Source organism: Balaenoptera physalus (assembly GCF_965194825.1).
Source record: "Balaenoptera physalus genome assembly, chromosome: 6".
Lineage (NCBI taxonomy): Eukaryota > Metazoa > Chordata > Mammalia > Artiodactyla > Balaenopteridae > Balaenoptera > Balaenoptera physalus.
The window spans coordinates 60,878,871-60,895,416 of record NC_138885.1 but is presented as its reverse complement, the minus strand read 5'-3'; the positions used below and the strand labels follow the sequence as shown (position 1 = coordinate 60,895,416).

Below are 16,546 nucleotides of genomic sequence, written 5' to 3'. Positions count from 1 at the left end.
AAGAAAGTCAAGATCTGATTTTGAAACATAGGAATATGTTCATCAGGGAAGAACAAAGGAAAACTCAAAATCATATACTACCCAACCATTTTTAACAATGTTTGAAAAGCCTACAATATAACTGTATTAGTTTCCTATAGCTGCTGTAACAAATTACCACTATACAAATTTGTGTTGCTTAAAACAACACAAACTTATGATCTTATAGTACTGGATATCAAAGTCTGAAGTTAGTTTCACTGGGCTAAAGTCAAAATGTCTTTAGGGCAGCATTCCTTCGGGGTGCTCTAGGGGGGAACTGGTTTCCTTGCCTTTTCCAGTTTCTAGAGGCTGCCCACATTGCTTGGGTCATGGCCCTATACTACTCCCATCTCTGCTCTGTCATCATATCTCCTCTGATTATCTCTCACTCTGACATTCCTGCCTCCCTCTTATAAAGACCCTGTTTTCACCTGGTATACTTCAGGAGAATCTTTGCATCTCAAGATCCTTAACTTAATCACATTTCAAAGTCCCTTTTGCCGTATCAGTAACATATTCACAGGTTCTGGGGATCAGGATGTGGACATCTTTGGGAAGCCACTACTCTGCCTTCCACAATAATTATCATCAGTGTAGTCAATTAACTGAATCTAAGAGAAGAATAAGACATGAATTTTATCCACAAATAGTTGTCAACATGGATCCTTTTGTGTAAGGTCCTCCTCCTAATGTTTGCATTAATTCATGATATATTAAACCACTCTGATTCTTCAATGTATTTAAGTAAACTTGCCTGTGGTAGATTGTTTACAAAGTAGCTCCAATTGTTGCTCTCCTTGTATCTGTTTACCTTTGCAAATGTAAGTTTACAACTCCTCCTATCAAGAGGTGAAGTATATTTCAGCACATTAAAATCTGGTTTGTTTTGTGACTATTTTGGCCAATAGAATATGGAGAAATGATGTGTAAGTTCTGAGACCTCCAGAGGCCTCGGGAAGTTCCACTATTTTTCTTTAAACTTCTATGACCTGGGCATAAATCTGGGCAACCTGCTGGAGGAGGAAAGACCACATGGGGCAGAGCTGAGTTGTCCCAGCTCTGTAGCCATCCTAGACTAACCAGACCCCTGCTGACTTGGCCACTGACCACAGATGTGTGAGGGAGACCAGAAAACACTAGATAAACTTCCCAGCTCACCAGAGACTTGTAAGCAATCACGAATGCTTATTGTTTACAGCTGCTAATTTTGGGGTGGCTTGTTACACAGCAAATGCTAATGGATACATTGCCTTATATAATAACAGTTTAATATTTCTTAGTGTTGCAAGTGGATATGACATTCTCTCCAATATTTATAATCTTAGATTCTTGTAAATTCTTAAAAACTCTTTTAAAATCATGTTCCATACCATTTATTTGGGATAACGTCTGTGTGAATTTATGTCTTTGAATTACAGTCTACCTCATGAGCATAAAAATCTTCAGTTTGAAAGTTCATTCAAAGTTGCTTTTATAAGGTGTTTTAGAAATGATAACAATAGGTTGTGTCTCACTTTGGAAATTATAAAATGTCAGCTGGCAAATTATTTTAAGATTTTCTCATTAATTGTCTATTGCAATTATATTAGGATAAATTGTTTTAACAAAAGCTCTGGAATACAGTGAATACTCTTAGGGGTTGAGATCAGCTCTCTTTTATGAGCTTACTTACTTATAGAAAATAATATTGGCTCTTATAGTTCCTTTTTCCAATTAACAAAATACTTTTCAAAACTATCTGTTAATGGGCAATTTTTAATAAATAAAGACATGTTTCTCCTATGTTCACTGAAAATGCTTTAAACAAATATCTTTGTGTGCATATCTGTAAATATATATACATATATATATATATGCCTTCCATGCCTTTAAAAATTCTATAAACTTAGACCGAACCTCAATAATTTTATGAACTTTGTCTTAACAAGTGCCTTTTGCTGAAGTTTTCTTCTACAGCAACATTAAAATGCAGTTCTTGTTTATTATTGATGAGATGATCTGCTAATTGCAAGAACTTTTCTTATCTGTAATTATTTTCTGTCCTTGCTTTAAATATCATAAATATTGAATATCTTTCCCCACATCACCAGTATCTCAATAGAGAGTTTCCATAAATATAAGCATCAGTGTTATAAAGTAGCTAGAATATTTTTAGATAATTTATGCAAATAAATATGTTATTAATTTATAATAATAACAGAAATTACTGCTATGAGAAAGAAGAAAGATATCTATAGAAACAAAGGGTTAAGGGTTAAGTTGTATATAATTACTAAGCTTTTGCATGAAATATATAATTTTAAATTAAGGTGAGCTAGGACTCTTCACATGCTTAGTAACATCACAAAATGATTCACTGGAGGAAAGTAAGTTAATTCCTCATTGGATTCTCATTTTTCTTTTCCTTTTTTCCTTCTTGTTCTAGAAGTCATATGGCATTTATATAGAGAGTTCTGCAAACATTAACATTCATTTATATAAAATTATTCTAAAATTCATGTGTGTCTCTGCAGATGAGAAATTTCTAAATGTACAATCCATGCTTCATACATTTAGGGAAATACCATATTATGGCATAGTACCTTAGAATACCCAGAACACAGCATATTAAATATGTTAACCGGCTTCCCTGGTGGCGCAGTGGTTGAGAATCTGCCTGCCAATGCAGGGGACACGGGTTCGAGCCCTGGTCTGGGAAGATCCCACATGCCACGGAGCAACTAGGCCCGTGAGCCACGATTACTGAGCCTGCGCGTCTGGAGCCTATGCTCCGCAGCAAGAGAGGCCGCGACAGTGAGAGGCCCGCGCACCGCGAAGAAGAGTGGCCCCCGCTCACCACAACTAGAGAAAGCCCTCGCACAGAAACGAAGACCCAACACAGCCACAAATAAATTAAATAAATAAATAAATAAATAAAAAAAAATATATATGTTAACCAAATTTCATTTTTGTAAACCAGTTTTCACATATCTGACTTCTTTCCATAATCATTTTTATAGGCACCAGATCCAAAAATCACATAGCATACCAATAGTAGGAATCTCACCTTTCAACCAGAAACCCTTATTGATGTTTCATTTTTTTTTTACTATTTTGTACTGCTCCGGATGAGGATGGGTTATATTACATAATTTATAAGGATGACTTCTTCTACCTTTGGCCATTTCTTTTGTCAGTTATCTTGAGTAAATGTCCAAAATTGTTACACTAAAGTCAACAGAGAGTGAATGGAAACTCTTTTCTGTGGCTTTACTTTTCTTAATTCATTAAGGTAAAAATAAGTGACATTGTAAATATCTACATTAAGTGTACCCCAATCCCTAGACATCCAACTAAAAAATATCATAAAGCCATAAACAAAGAGGATTGCACCTGTAGAGTAAAAAGGAGGGAAACAAAATCCTCAAACTGGAGATTGGTAAGCGGTTGTATTTTTTGGAAAATCATATAGTTTCAACATAACCTCATAAATATAACTTCATATTCCTTATTCTCATTAAACCAAGTTGAATTACTTGATATACAAGAATGGTCTCATCATAACTACTGCATATGTCCCAGTACAAAACATGGGAGCAAGTATTAGTAAAATAATTTATTTTGAAAATTTTTCTATTTCTGTGAAGACTTCAATGAAGGCTAATTATCCATTAACAAGAATAGGACTGTGCCTCCCTGTTAGCTGTCACTAGGTTAAAAAAAAAAAAAGAACAGAGCATGGAGTTTGCTTCCCAATGGAAAACCTGAGATCATTTATTAATTTTTTATGAAATTCAACTATACTCTCTTACGTAGGGGCCCTAATGAGTGTAATAAATTCAAGCAATTTAGTTTAAACAGTAGTTGCTTTTAATTGACAACAGAAGTATAAATGTGGTCTTCGTTAATAATGTTGCTAATCCTATTTCCTGCATTTGATTAAATGTCCCATTTAGCTAACAGACATATTTTATGTGTTATATATGTGACATTATAATATACCATAATCACTGAGGCATAATCATCATCTACCACAAAATATTCCAGATTGTATGCCCAGTGGGTATACACATATTATCGATAATTCTCACATGATCCCTGGGAAGTAGCAGATTAAGACATTTATATTCACGAGGTTAAGTGTCATGCATGCAGCTAGAGAAGTAAAGAGCAGGTTTCAGGATTAAAATCTAGGTCACTGTTGGTTCCAGAGCCTTCACTTGTTCCATTTCACCATCATTACTAATAAATCCTTGTGGAGTTCTAGCTAAATGCAGCACCATTTGTTAGATGTTTGAAGTACAAAGACAGGTAAGAAATTGTCCTTGCCTCTAAGGAACTTACAACTTAGTTGTGGAAACAAGGCACGTACGTAAAGAAACATCAGTATAAAAGGGCCTATCAGAGCTGTTTTCGTGGGAGTGAAAGGAGGTCGGGTCCCCATTGGAACAGACCATAGAGGAAGTTAATAACAGAGGATGCCACATTTCACACTGTATTACATGGTTGCTTCAGGACATCTGTCTAGAATAGTAGTGAGGGGGGAAAAAATTACACGCTTAGAAATAAATGCCAGACTAGGCAAGCTGCCTTGCTTGTCTACTGTAAACTTGGACTCTCAATCAATGTCTCCTTACCTTCTGGCCATACTCAGCTGGTCCGGCTTGTCTGTTTCCACCCCTAGGAGCTTCAAACACACTCCTCAGCTCATCAAGGGCGATGGAGAAGCGTTCGATCCTGCGCCGACCACTCACAGAATCCTCCTTCAGCACTTCTGGCCGGCCATAGTCCCTGGAGTTGTCACTCCTGTCCTCAGGAAACTTCTCTTCAGGCTCTGAGCTCAACATCTCTTCTCCGACACTGCGGGGCAGACTTGGGGGATCTGGAGGTCCAGGCATTGAAGCTACCTCTCCTTCAGGTTCAAGCAATTTGTTTTCTTGAGGCTGGAAGAGCCTGCAACGACTGCCCCCGCGACTACACTCGTTTTTCTGGTAATCGCTGGATTCCCATTTCTGCCGCAGGAGGTTCAGGGAGCCCTTCTGCATCGGGAACATCGATGATGCCAGGTTGTCCTGCAATATCAAAAGTCCTTTCATCAAAGATATGCATGTGAGTAATCTTCCAAACACTGTGTTTAGGAGTGCCAGCTCTTGGGATTTGTATTTCAGTGTAGAAATCCAGCTTTGCTATATAATTTCTGGCTCTTGACCCTACGAAGCTATGTCAGTTAACCTAGAATTAGATTATGGAGAGGACTGATTTGTACAGCCGTGGACATTTGACTCTAAAGAGACAAAACTAGGAAAACATGATTTTCTTCCCTTTTCTTTCTATGTAAAATCAGTCAATAATTACTTACAAAGTAAAATTTGAGCAATATTCACTCATCATTTAGTATGTTCTGAGAAAAGAGCAATTTAACAAGGCCAACAGGAATGAAAGGGGTTTGTTTCCTGCCTGTAACCATTCAGGATTTTCTTGGTTTCTGCAAATGTATTACTTTAAAAGTAATGGACTAATAGCTAAAAGTTACTAAGTTTTTGCTATAAGAAAAACACTTTGACAATAATTTATATGTATATCTCATTTTAATCCCAACATTCTCACAAGGAGTTAGTTGCTACTATGAACACTATTTTCCAGGTAAGGAAGTTGAGAAGTAATTTGCCCAGGGTTCTGTGTGACAGAGCCTGGATTTGAAATACATCTGTGTGACTCCAGAATCTTCCCTTTTAACCACTGGAGTGTAATGTCTCTTTTTTACTTTAATTCATATCTAATTATGAAAGTGATTAAAATTTAACTTTGTTATAGAGTTTTGTGGTGAGTAGAAAAAAAAAAAATCAAATGGTAGATTGTACTTTTACCAGAAACAAAAACATACACACACATACCAAAATCATAGGCATCAAGAGCTATACACTAGCATGAATTTTTATCATGGAAATAGCTACTTTCTGTTGTAACCCAGAGATTCTACACTGCAAATTTGGGGCTTCAAAAAATAAATTCTGCTCTTGAGGGATGATGCATTTTCCTGGAAAAGTATTAGCATAGTGGGTATGGTAAACAATCTCACTTAGGTTAAGTGAGAGTATCTTAAAAGGTCACCTAATACAATGGCTCCAGACTTCTTTGACTGCTAACCACATTATAAAAAACATTTTATGCATTGGGACTCAGCACACATACAACATTAATAAATTTATATACATATATATATGAAACAAACTTTTGTTTTCATTAAATAATACTTTCCCTTACTGTGTGAAATGTCTGGTGATATTCTCTACTCTAATATCCTTCACTTTAAAAAAACCATTTTCTATCCACTAATGGTTCATGGATTGCTGGCTAGCTCTATACTTAGAGCAGGAGTTCAGTCCCAGGTTGGGTTTTACTAACCGTGTGACCTTGCCAAAGCTTCATTGGTAAAATGGATTTATATACATTATGGCTTTATTTCGAGGAATACATTAGATAATGCATTAAATGTCTAGTGTGAATTAGACCCCCCAATAGCTGTTAATTCCACTCCCAGCCCCATCTCTGGCTAAATCATTTTAATCACTCAAATATTTATGCTAAACAGGAGCCTCCTAGATAGGAAAGCTTTCAGGAAGAAAGAGGATGTTTTAAGCCACAAATCCACGGACTGAACAGACCAGAAAATTTGGCTTTAATAAATTGCTAATTAATAAATTTGTATTAGTCTCTTATTATAGAAAGTCTCAATAAAACAGTAGCACCCAATAAGACCTGAATATCTGTTTGGGAAAATGATCAGCATATGTTGAGAATCTAATCAACATATGCTAGAAATGTCTGTGTCTCATGTGTAAATGGACTTCAGAAAAGATCTTATTAGCAAGGGAATGGTGGGAACATTGTCACAGCTGGTAATAGTGACCTCATGAGGTTATTTAATGAAAGAATTGTTTCTGAGCCAACCTTGCATAGTTAGGAATGGAAAGTTGGGAGGAAAAAAATTGGCAAATGGAGGAGGAAAACCATTTTTCTCATATAGAAAAGGCGAGCCAAACATTCAAAACTGATTTGGAACTTCTGGCTCTAGATAAAGATGGAATAGACATATTTCTCTCAATTCCTCTTTCTAAATATAGCTAAAAACACTGGAACTAATATGTAAAAAGAAACAAGGACTTTGAAAGGTAGAGAGAAGGCAGACAGCCTAGGAACTTTTGCACTTGAGGAACAAGATGGTGGTGAATTCCCTGGGTTTTCTTTTAGTCTTATATATCCAGAACATGTTGCTCGAAGAGCCAGTAACCCAAAGACTCCAATGGGAACAAAGAAAATTCCCTAAGAATAGCCTGTTCTCTCTAGCTAAGAAGTAGGAAAGGGGAAAGTTAGCAAAGCTGTTAGACAGTAATTGCTATATGTCAGGCAAATAATGAAATATACCCAAAATATGTGTGGGTTTTTTTCCCCACATCAACCAATTCTCCAACTCTCTGGACTCCAACTGGGTGTCCTAAAGTTCAGTTTAATTTTGACACTAACTATCTGGCATTAGCACAAATTCCAAAGGTTAAGGTCTCAGTTCCACAAGACTGCCCCCACTTCAGAGGCCAGTTACAAGTCCCAGGTTGCCACCTGTACCTCTGACCAACTGGCTACAAATCGGGGGTTCCCATGATCCCCCTTCTCAGGTATGGTAATTCTCTAGAATGGCTCACAGAACTCAGGAAGGTACATTACTTATATGTACCTGTTTATTTTAAAGGATACAACTCATGAACAGCCAAATGCAAAAGATGCACAGGGCAAGTATGAGGAAGGGGTGTGCCACCCTCCCAGCACTTTGATGTATTCACCAACCCAGAAGCTCTCCAAACCCATCATTTAAAGAGTTTTCACAAAGGTTTCATTACATAGGCATGACTGATTAAATCATTAGCCCCTGGTGATTAACTCAATCTCCAGCCCCTCTCTCCTCCTTGGAGGTCAGGGAGGGTGGTTAAAAGTTTCCACCTTCTAATCCTGCTTTGGTGTTTCTGGCTAGCAACCCTCATTGCGAAGCTATCAAGGGCCCCCAGGCACCAGTCATCTCATCAGCATACAAAACACATTCATCACTCCAGAGATTCCAAGAGTTTTAGGAGCTGTGTGCCAGGAACTAGGGACAAAGATCAAATATATATTTATCACAAACACCAGTGACTTTGCCCCTCACTGACTCCCCTCCCCTTCCCACCACAACCATGGTATCAGAGAAAACTGGGTGGGGAGCCAGGATTTTCATACCCACTTGATGGTAATAAGACGTTTCTCTAAGATATCAGTGGAGGCCATGTAAGGATCATGTATTTCTGCACCACCTAGTGGTAGTGAGACATTTCTCCCCTTCCCTGCCTGCATCAGAGGACACAGAGTTGGCAGCTAGAACTTTCACCAATATTCATTGTTGGTGAGGCCTCTCTTTTAGCAGTGGTATCAGTGAGGGCTACATGGAGAGCAATAAGGGGGAGCTCTCCCCTTCCCAGCCAGCCAGGGTGATATCAGTGAAATCCCACCTCCACCTAACAGTAGTGGATCACCCCTCTCCAGGGAGTCAAAGGATGCTAACTGGGAAAACTGAACTTCAACCCCACTTGACAATAATGAGGCAACTCCTCCCTTCATCTTGTGAAACAGATTTAGGTAAGATCCAAAGTTCATAACATAAATGCCCAAGTGTCCAGATACAATTGAAAATCACTGGTCATACCAAGAGCCAGGAAAACCTAACGTGAAGGAGAAAAACAATCAACTGACACCAACATTGAGATGACTCCGATATCTGGAATTATCTGACTTTTAAAACAGTCATCATAAAATTGCTAAATGAACAATTACAACCTGCTTTAAAAAATGTTTAAATGGAAAAGGCTTAGCAAATAGAAGATTAAAAAGAAACAGAGAACCAAATTGAAATTTTAGAATTGAGATATAAATAACCAAAAAAAAAAAAAAAAAAAGAAAACCCCACTGGACAGTCTCAGCAGAATGGAAAGGACAAAAGAAAAGGATCAATGAACTTGAATATAGAATGATTAGAAATTGCCCAATGTAAACAACACAAAGAAAATACAGTGAAAAAAATAGAACATCAGAGACGAGTGAGACCGTAAAAAAACATCTAGCATTCATGTCATTGGGGTCCCAAATGAAGAGGACAAAGATGGTGGTGCTGAAGAACATTCAAAGAAATCGTGGATGGAAATTTCCTGAATTTAGCAAAAGATATGAAACTATAATAAAAAGCTGAGCTAATCCCTATGATACATCAAAACCAAATTTCAGAAAAACAAAATTTTGAAAAAAAAGAAATGTTGAAATCAGTGAGAAAAATATGACACCTTACCTATAGAGGAAAAACAATTTGAATGACAGTGGCTATCTCATCAGAGACCATGGAGTCTAGGAGGAAGTGGCACAATATTTTTCAAATGCTAATAGAAAATAACTGCCAACCCCCAATTCTAGTTCTACCAGAATTAACCTTCAGAAATGCAGGCAAAATGACATTCTCAGACAAAGAAAAACTACGAGAATTCATTACCACCAAATTTACCCTAAGAATGACTAAGGGAGTTCTTGAAATACAAAGGAAATTATGAAAGAAGAAATTTGGGAACACCAGGAATGAAGAAAGAACAACATCAAGAGCAAAATCATGGATAAATACATTAGACTTTCTCCTCTTGAGTTCTCTAAATTATGTTGATGGTAGATGCAATAAGTATAACACCATCTGATATGGTACTCAGTATATGTAGATATTTGAGATAATTATATTATAAACTAGGGATGGTGAAGGGATAAAGGAGGTAAAGTTTCTACCTTCACTCAAGCTGGGAGAATGTGGATGCCAATAGACTGTGATAAGTTACATATGTATAACATGACACCTAGAGAAAGCACTTAAAAAAAATCCATCACATATGAGATAAGTTAAAATGCACTACAGATAAGTCAAAATGGATTCTGAGGTATTCCAATAACTCACAGAAGGCATGAAGAAGTAAAGGGAGAAACAAAAAGCAGAGGGAACAAAGATAAAACAAAATAAAAACAGCAGGCCCGATAACATCAATTATTACATAAATGTAAATGGTCTAAAAAGACTAATTAAAAGACAGTGATTACAGAGTAGATAAAAATCATTAACTGAATATACATATATATATGAAAGGGCATTATGCTGAGTGAAAAACTCCAATCTCAGAAAGTTCACATACTGTATGATTGTATTTATATAACATTCTTGAAATGACAAAATTATAGATATGCAGAACAGATTAGTGGTTGCCGGGGGTTATGAATGTGGGGGTCAGGTGGGTTTGACTATGAAGCGAGATCTGTGTGGAGGTGAAAAAGTTCTGTGTCTTGATGGCTTTGGTTATAAAGTATGAACAAGTACAATGAAAGTACAACAATCTACACGTGTGATAAAATGGCGTGAAATATATATACACATTGTGCCAATGCCAACTTCCTGTTTTTGAGAATATTCCATAGTAATGTAAGATGGAACTACTGGAAGAAACTGGGTACAGGGTGCACGAGTTCACTATGTACTATGTTTGCAACTTCCTATGAACCTAGAATTATTTCAAAATAAAATGTTTAAAACCAAACAAATAAACCAGGGATTTGGTAGTCACGCCTCCAGATTTTATTCCACTTGGAGGGTGAGAAACATAGATGTACCAGTATTCCTCTTGTGCAGTGACAGATGGTAAGGTACTCTGCTACACAGGCCACCATTATGAATGGTAAGCAACATGCTGTGTCAGTTGTCAATTTATTGCCACTCACCTGCAAGTGTACCCTTAAATATATGCTCTATCATAAATGACTAAATCTCTTTAAGCATTTCTCCTTTATTATGTTTAGCCTTCTCGGTAGAGGGCGCCGGAGGGACATTGTAGGAGGAAGGGCTTACAGCAAGGTGCTGCATGGGTGGAGTGTCAGGGGTTAGGAGAATGTGAGAAAACCCAGTGGAGCCTGTCCAGTCACAGAAATGGAATGCCACCCCTCATGATCTTATAGCCTTGGCCTGGGAAAAATCTTTCCACAGCCCTCTCAACATGGAAACAAATCCCATAGCTGCCTGTGGCTTGGAGGGTCACAGAGGGAGCAGTTGTTGATTCTAGGAGAACTTGAGGAGCCTGCATGCAGATTGACTGTGGCCTAGGAGATAAACAGTAATCTGCAGTTCCCTCTGCCAGCCCCTGCACAATCCTTGTCCTCTGAAGTCCTCTTACCCACACAGACACTCTGATTCCCACTGCATTTCCTTGTTACCAGCTATTAATCACCCATTGAGGCTACACCCTGGAGGGTGGCCTATTGCTTGTCTAGAAACTCCAGAGCAGCCCTAGCCTGGCTAAACCAGAAGCTTCTCTGTTCTCCAGGGGCTGAACCACACCTTCTCCAAGGGTGTCTGAACCCTTTGTGAATTTGTCCTTCCTTGGTTCCTCTACCTCAGCCCTAGGGTATCGTATAATGTTTCCTTATATATTATGGTTACACTTTCAGTGTGGTTGTTAATTCTTTATATTAAACTTCTCCTGTTTAACCTGCTGTGTGGTTTCTGTTTCTTGATTCCACACTGCCATAATACTCTTGTTCAGTAAGAGATGTCTACTACCTAATTCCAACAGTAGGTCATGAGGCCACATGTTTTCAGTATTGTCATGATGATACATGCCACTGTTCCCCTTGTGACCAAGTGTGCTGGGGTGTCCCACTGAACTCTAGTCTTCCGTGACATTTTTCAGAAACCATTACAGGAAGGATTATCTAGACAAATGAGTTTAAGAAGCTTAATATTCATCCGGTTCTAAGAGAACTATAATGTGCACTTCCAGATTAAAGGCTGTTGAAAAATCTTTGAGACAAAAAGAAGCCTAAGTAATTTAGGATTTTTTTAAACTTATTTAACGAGAGGATCTTTTATCATAAATTGCCCATAGTTGCCTCAAGTGTTGTCTTTCATCAAAGCTCTTTTGAAAAATGTTGACATAAGGCAAAAGTCACTAACTATGGAAGGTAAGCCTCAGATTCCTTCTCAGTATATATGTGGTAGTAGAAATTAATCATTCATCTCAGTCATGATTTTTGACAAGTTTTTAAAGAGTATTTGTATTAATAATTATTATATTTAACAAGTATTTTTTTGTATTTTTATCTTATTAAAAAACAGTGGGCATCTGTTAAAGACCACATGATAAGCTGCAACATTTATGTCTAAAATGAGAGACTTTCCCAGCATTGAGGAAACTGTAAAATAAACCAGAATCTGGGTATGTATAAACTGAGGAAGATAACTGTATGTTTCATAACAACAAAAATCGCTGAATTAAAATGTAGCTAAAATTAAATAAAAATTTAATTTAAAAAACTGAGTTGAAATGAAGATCCCCAGGAGCTATGTAGGTGATCTCCCTGTGACTATGCTGCAAAGGTTGCCAACTGGTTACAGAGACCTCTTCTTTCACATTAGGTGAGACAAACTTTGATTCACACAGGATTTACTTGTGTTCACATATCCAGAGGCCTGTTTGTGGGTATGGTAGAATCTAGTCACCCAGGTGAGCAATGCTCAAGAACAACCTGAGTTTAGGAATTTTGGACTTTGGTTTTATGTGTCAAGTGAACGTCATCCCTAAGTTAGGCATCACTAAGTCGAGTCATTAAGACCAAGGTTTTAGCTAGGCAGATTGAGGTAGGGTAAAACTGAAAAACGTCCACAGCAGCAGGATTAACTGACGAGTTGGGAAAAAAAACATTAGGGCATAATACATCCAATGTTGTCATTTCCATAGAAATGCACGCTGTCTTGCACTGTCACATATGACACATAAAATGTTTTGGTCTAACCTCAGTAAATGGACTCTGCATTTTTCCTTGTTTAGGGGATGGTTTTAGTGATTTAACGGATTTTAAACCAAGATTCTCCCCTATCATCCTCTCTCTCTGGGATTTCATCACCCTATGCTTTCAGTCTCATGCATTCCTTATTTTCTCTCCTTCCACGAGACATTTGCAAATGCTGTTCCTTCTGCCTACGTACTCTTCCCTCTTATGTTCTGGTACCTCCTAATTATGCTTCTGGTCTCAACTTAAGGCATGACCCTCTTGGAGAGCCATTCCTGACTTGTCAAAGATGTTGTGGCTCACTATTTTATAAGCATCTGAGGTGATTTTAAGGAAGGTGATCTGAAATCCATACTTGTGAAACACTAATAGAGAGTCCATCGCTTGCATGGACTGGCAGAGATAAAATCTGCCAAGATTTAGTATACTGTATAAATGAACTACCATTCACATGAGGATTCCAAAGTCTTCAGTTCTTGTTGCTGCTAGGTGATCTGCTATCTCATGTAAAAGAGTATCAGGTGTGTAGAGGGAGAAATTTTTAAGCAAGGAAAGGAAAGCCGTATCCAAAATTAAGTTGTCAATGCATTAAAAACTGGACTCTTGGGCTTCCCTGGTGGCGCAGTGGTTGAGAATCTGCCTGCCAATGCAGGGGACACGGGTTCGAGCCCTGGTCTGGGAAGATCCCATATGCCGCGGAGCAACTAGGCCCGTGAGCCACAATTACTGAGCCTGCGCGTCTGGGAGCCTGTGCTCCACAACGAGAGGCCGCGATAATGAGAGGCCCGCGCATCGCGATGAAGAGCGGCCCCCATCTGCCGCAACTAGAGAAAGCCCTCGCACAGAAACGAAGACCCAACACAGCCATAAATAAGTAAATAAATAAAATAAAATTTAAAAATAAATAATAATAATTTGAACAGCCCAATTAAAAAAAACAACTGGACTCTTACAAAAGTGTTCTTAAACCTTGTGATCTCTGTAATTGTAAGAATTATCTCCTGTCTCTGTTATTGTAACATTGAGCTTATTTCTAATTATAATGTAATTATAATAATAATATAATATATAATTATATTAATATATAATATATAAGGTCTGTGGCATATTTCATGAACAACAACAACAATGATTTTTGCCTGTCAAGCACACCAATCTGCTCAAAGAAAAATTAAGTCTCTGAGTAACTCTTGATGAGAAGAAAAATTACCAAATGCTTTTCTGCTCCACTGAAATTCCCTGAAGTCAAATTTTAAACAAGCTTTGTAAATAGTTTCAGATGGTTGATTTACTAAGATTTCTTGAAAATCATAACTCTCATTTCTTGTATTTAAAAACATGCTTTGGTATAATTTTCTTCTAAGAGTGTTTCAAGTTAAAAGCAGAGTTATTTATCAATTTGAAATACATTTCCAGATCTAAGAGATATATGATTATCACATAATGATAGCAAATGAAAAATTTTAAACAGCCTGATATATGGCACAGGTGACAACAGTGCTGATAACTTTGAACTATATGCACAAAAAGGAAAATTTATCCTAAAGTAAAAATTTAATAGAAGAAACTTATTTATATGTAAATGTCCTTTGCAGCATTTTTATAGTCATTATAAAAGAAAACCCTAAAGTTCAAAGCATGAGGAATGTTTTAATAAATTATAGTCAAGTTACACAATGAAATTATGTAGCCATCTGAACTAGTAAGTAGGAAGACAGCATCAAAATATTGAAATAAATTTACAGTATAACATTAAGCAAATAAATACATGAAAGTGAATATATTTCATTAATTCAAAATACATGCATATGTTCAAGAACTGAAAGCATTTTCAAAAGTAAAAATAATTGTGTTAGTGTATTGGGATTTGAGGAAATTGACTTTCCCACACTTAAGGAAAAAAATATTGTCTTTAGCAGCTTTAAACTGTCTACCTCCATCCATAGGGAAAAAAAAAAGCCTTTTGAAACAATTATAGATTTTTCTGAAATATTTTAAAATTTCCCACACATTACTCTAATATTTATAGCATCAAATTCCAATATTCTCAGTTTTCACTAAGCAGAGAATAGCCATTGAAGGTAATTTAAACCCAAGAGTCAGTTTACTGCAGTCATCTCTGTTTTAAATTACAGTACTACCAAAGCCTCCCCAGAATCAGCATGGGATCCCTCCTTTTTCCCTCTCGTGGTTATGTATATATATTTATATTGCTTCTATGAAATGATGCCTGAGCCTGACTGCAGGTGATGTCATTTCCACTGCTCAAAAATTATGGCACTCTACATCAAGTAACCAGCCAAAGGTTACTATGGAAAAGAATACAAACTCAGCTTTAGGAACTTGGGAAGCCTCTTCAACATATTTCCTGTGGGGACCTGGATGGAAAGCCTTTTGCCAGATGCAAGAAGATGCAATTCTTCAGGGGGTTATTTAACCCTATTTCACTCTGTCTAATTATTTAATGTTTATTTTGAAGTTCTGAACACAGAGCACGCTGCAGAGGGTCTGAATTGCAGGACAAAGCTGTTTCATACAATAATTTCAGTCATAAACCAATTTGCTTTTTTTCCAACACCTACAATCCTCTTAAACATTGCATTTCAGAAATCAGAGTAGAATCTAGGGCTTCTCTTGAAGCCCTAAAATATGACTATAATATAAAAATATTTTTCACATATATTTTAGCAATTTTCATACCAGACAAAGTTAGGAAACTTTCTGTTAATCAAAATGAAGGCTCTACCAATTTAAGAATAAAAAAGATACCAGAGTAGAATAAAAACGTATTGTGCGATAGAACTTTTCTTTGTGGGCGTCTTGTCTTTGGTTAACTACAGCTATCTGCCTGGAAGGGGAAAATATTTTGCAATATAATGCTAGCCTCCTTTAAAACAGTAGCTAATGATCCCAACAAGGGGACAGAGCATAAGAAGATTGTGAGGCATATCAGCATCAGCAAACTGCAGTTTCAAACTACAAAACAAAAGGTTTCCGAGAACCTGCCAAATTTCTGTCGTCACTGAGCCAGATTCTCTGCCAAGGAAATCCTCAGTCTTGCAACTATAGAAAGCAAGTTAAGGTTAGGGAAATATGTTAAACTAGCACCTTCCCAAAAGGGTTAGAATCCCTAGTATTAGGTTTATAACACTAATATTGTGTAATTTATTTTTCTCTTTTGGTTATATTTCTGTTACCAATCATTCAGTATTTTTGTTGTGACTGAGAAATAGTCTCAGACAATACTCATTTTTTTTTCAGAGAAAAAAGTCCTAAAGGCAATGACTAAAAATGTTTGTCAAAAAAATTAATTGAGCTATTTTGGGGAGGGAACTTTTAATTAGTTTTGGCAAATAGTTGCTGAACATCTACCTGATAAGAATTTGAAAGAAATGAATTAAGAGTTTCAAAGAATATTAAAAAAAATCTAACTAAAGCCTTAATATTAGATGTTGCCAATTCCATTAATTTTTTTTTTGGCTCTTCTAACTTCATCAAAACAGATTTTCAATTAGTTTTCCTTCTGAAAATGTACCTAAAATTAGTACATTACTTAATTTGCCACTAATAAGATGCATGCATAATTCGTATACGTGAAGAGAAAGATAGGAATAATGCATTTGTTTATTTTTCTTTCATCTCCTCATTCACATTTATT

The 16,546-nt window shown here is 36.9% G+C and overlaps 1 protein-coding gene across 1 annotated transcript; it reads right to left on the bottom strand.

The window, feature by feature from the left end:
• Window positions 1-2,931: 2,931 nt before the first annotated feature.
• LOC309662407 (uncharacterized protein) lies at window positions 2,932-13,649 on the bottom strand. The gene has a single exon (XM_082465225.1). The coding sequence runs from the start codon at window positions 5,094-5,096 to the stop codon at window positions 4,623-4,625; it is 474 nt and encodes a 157-aa protein (XP_082321351.1). The 5' UTR covers window positions 5,097-13,649; the 3' UTR covers window positions 2,932-4,622.
• Window positions 13,650-16,546: the final 2,897 nt, after the last annotated feature.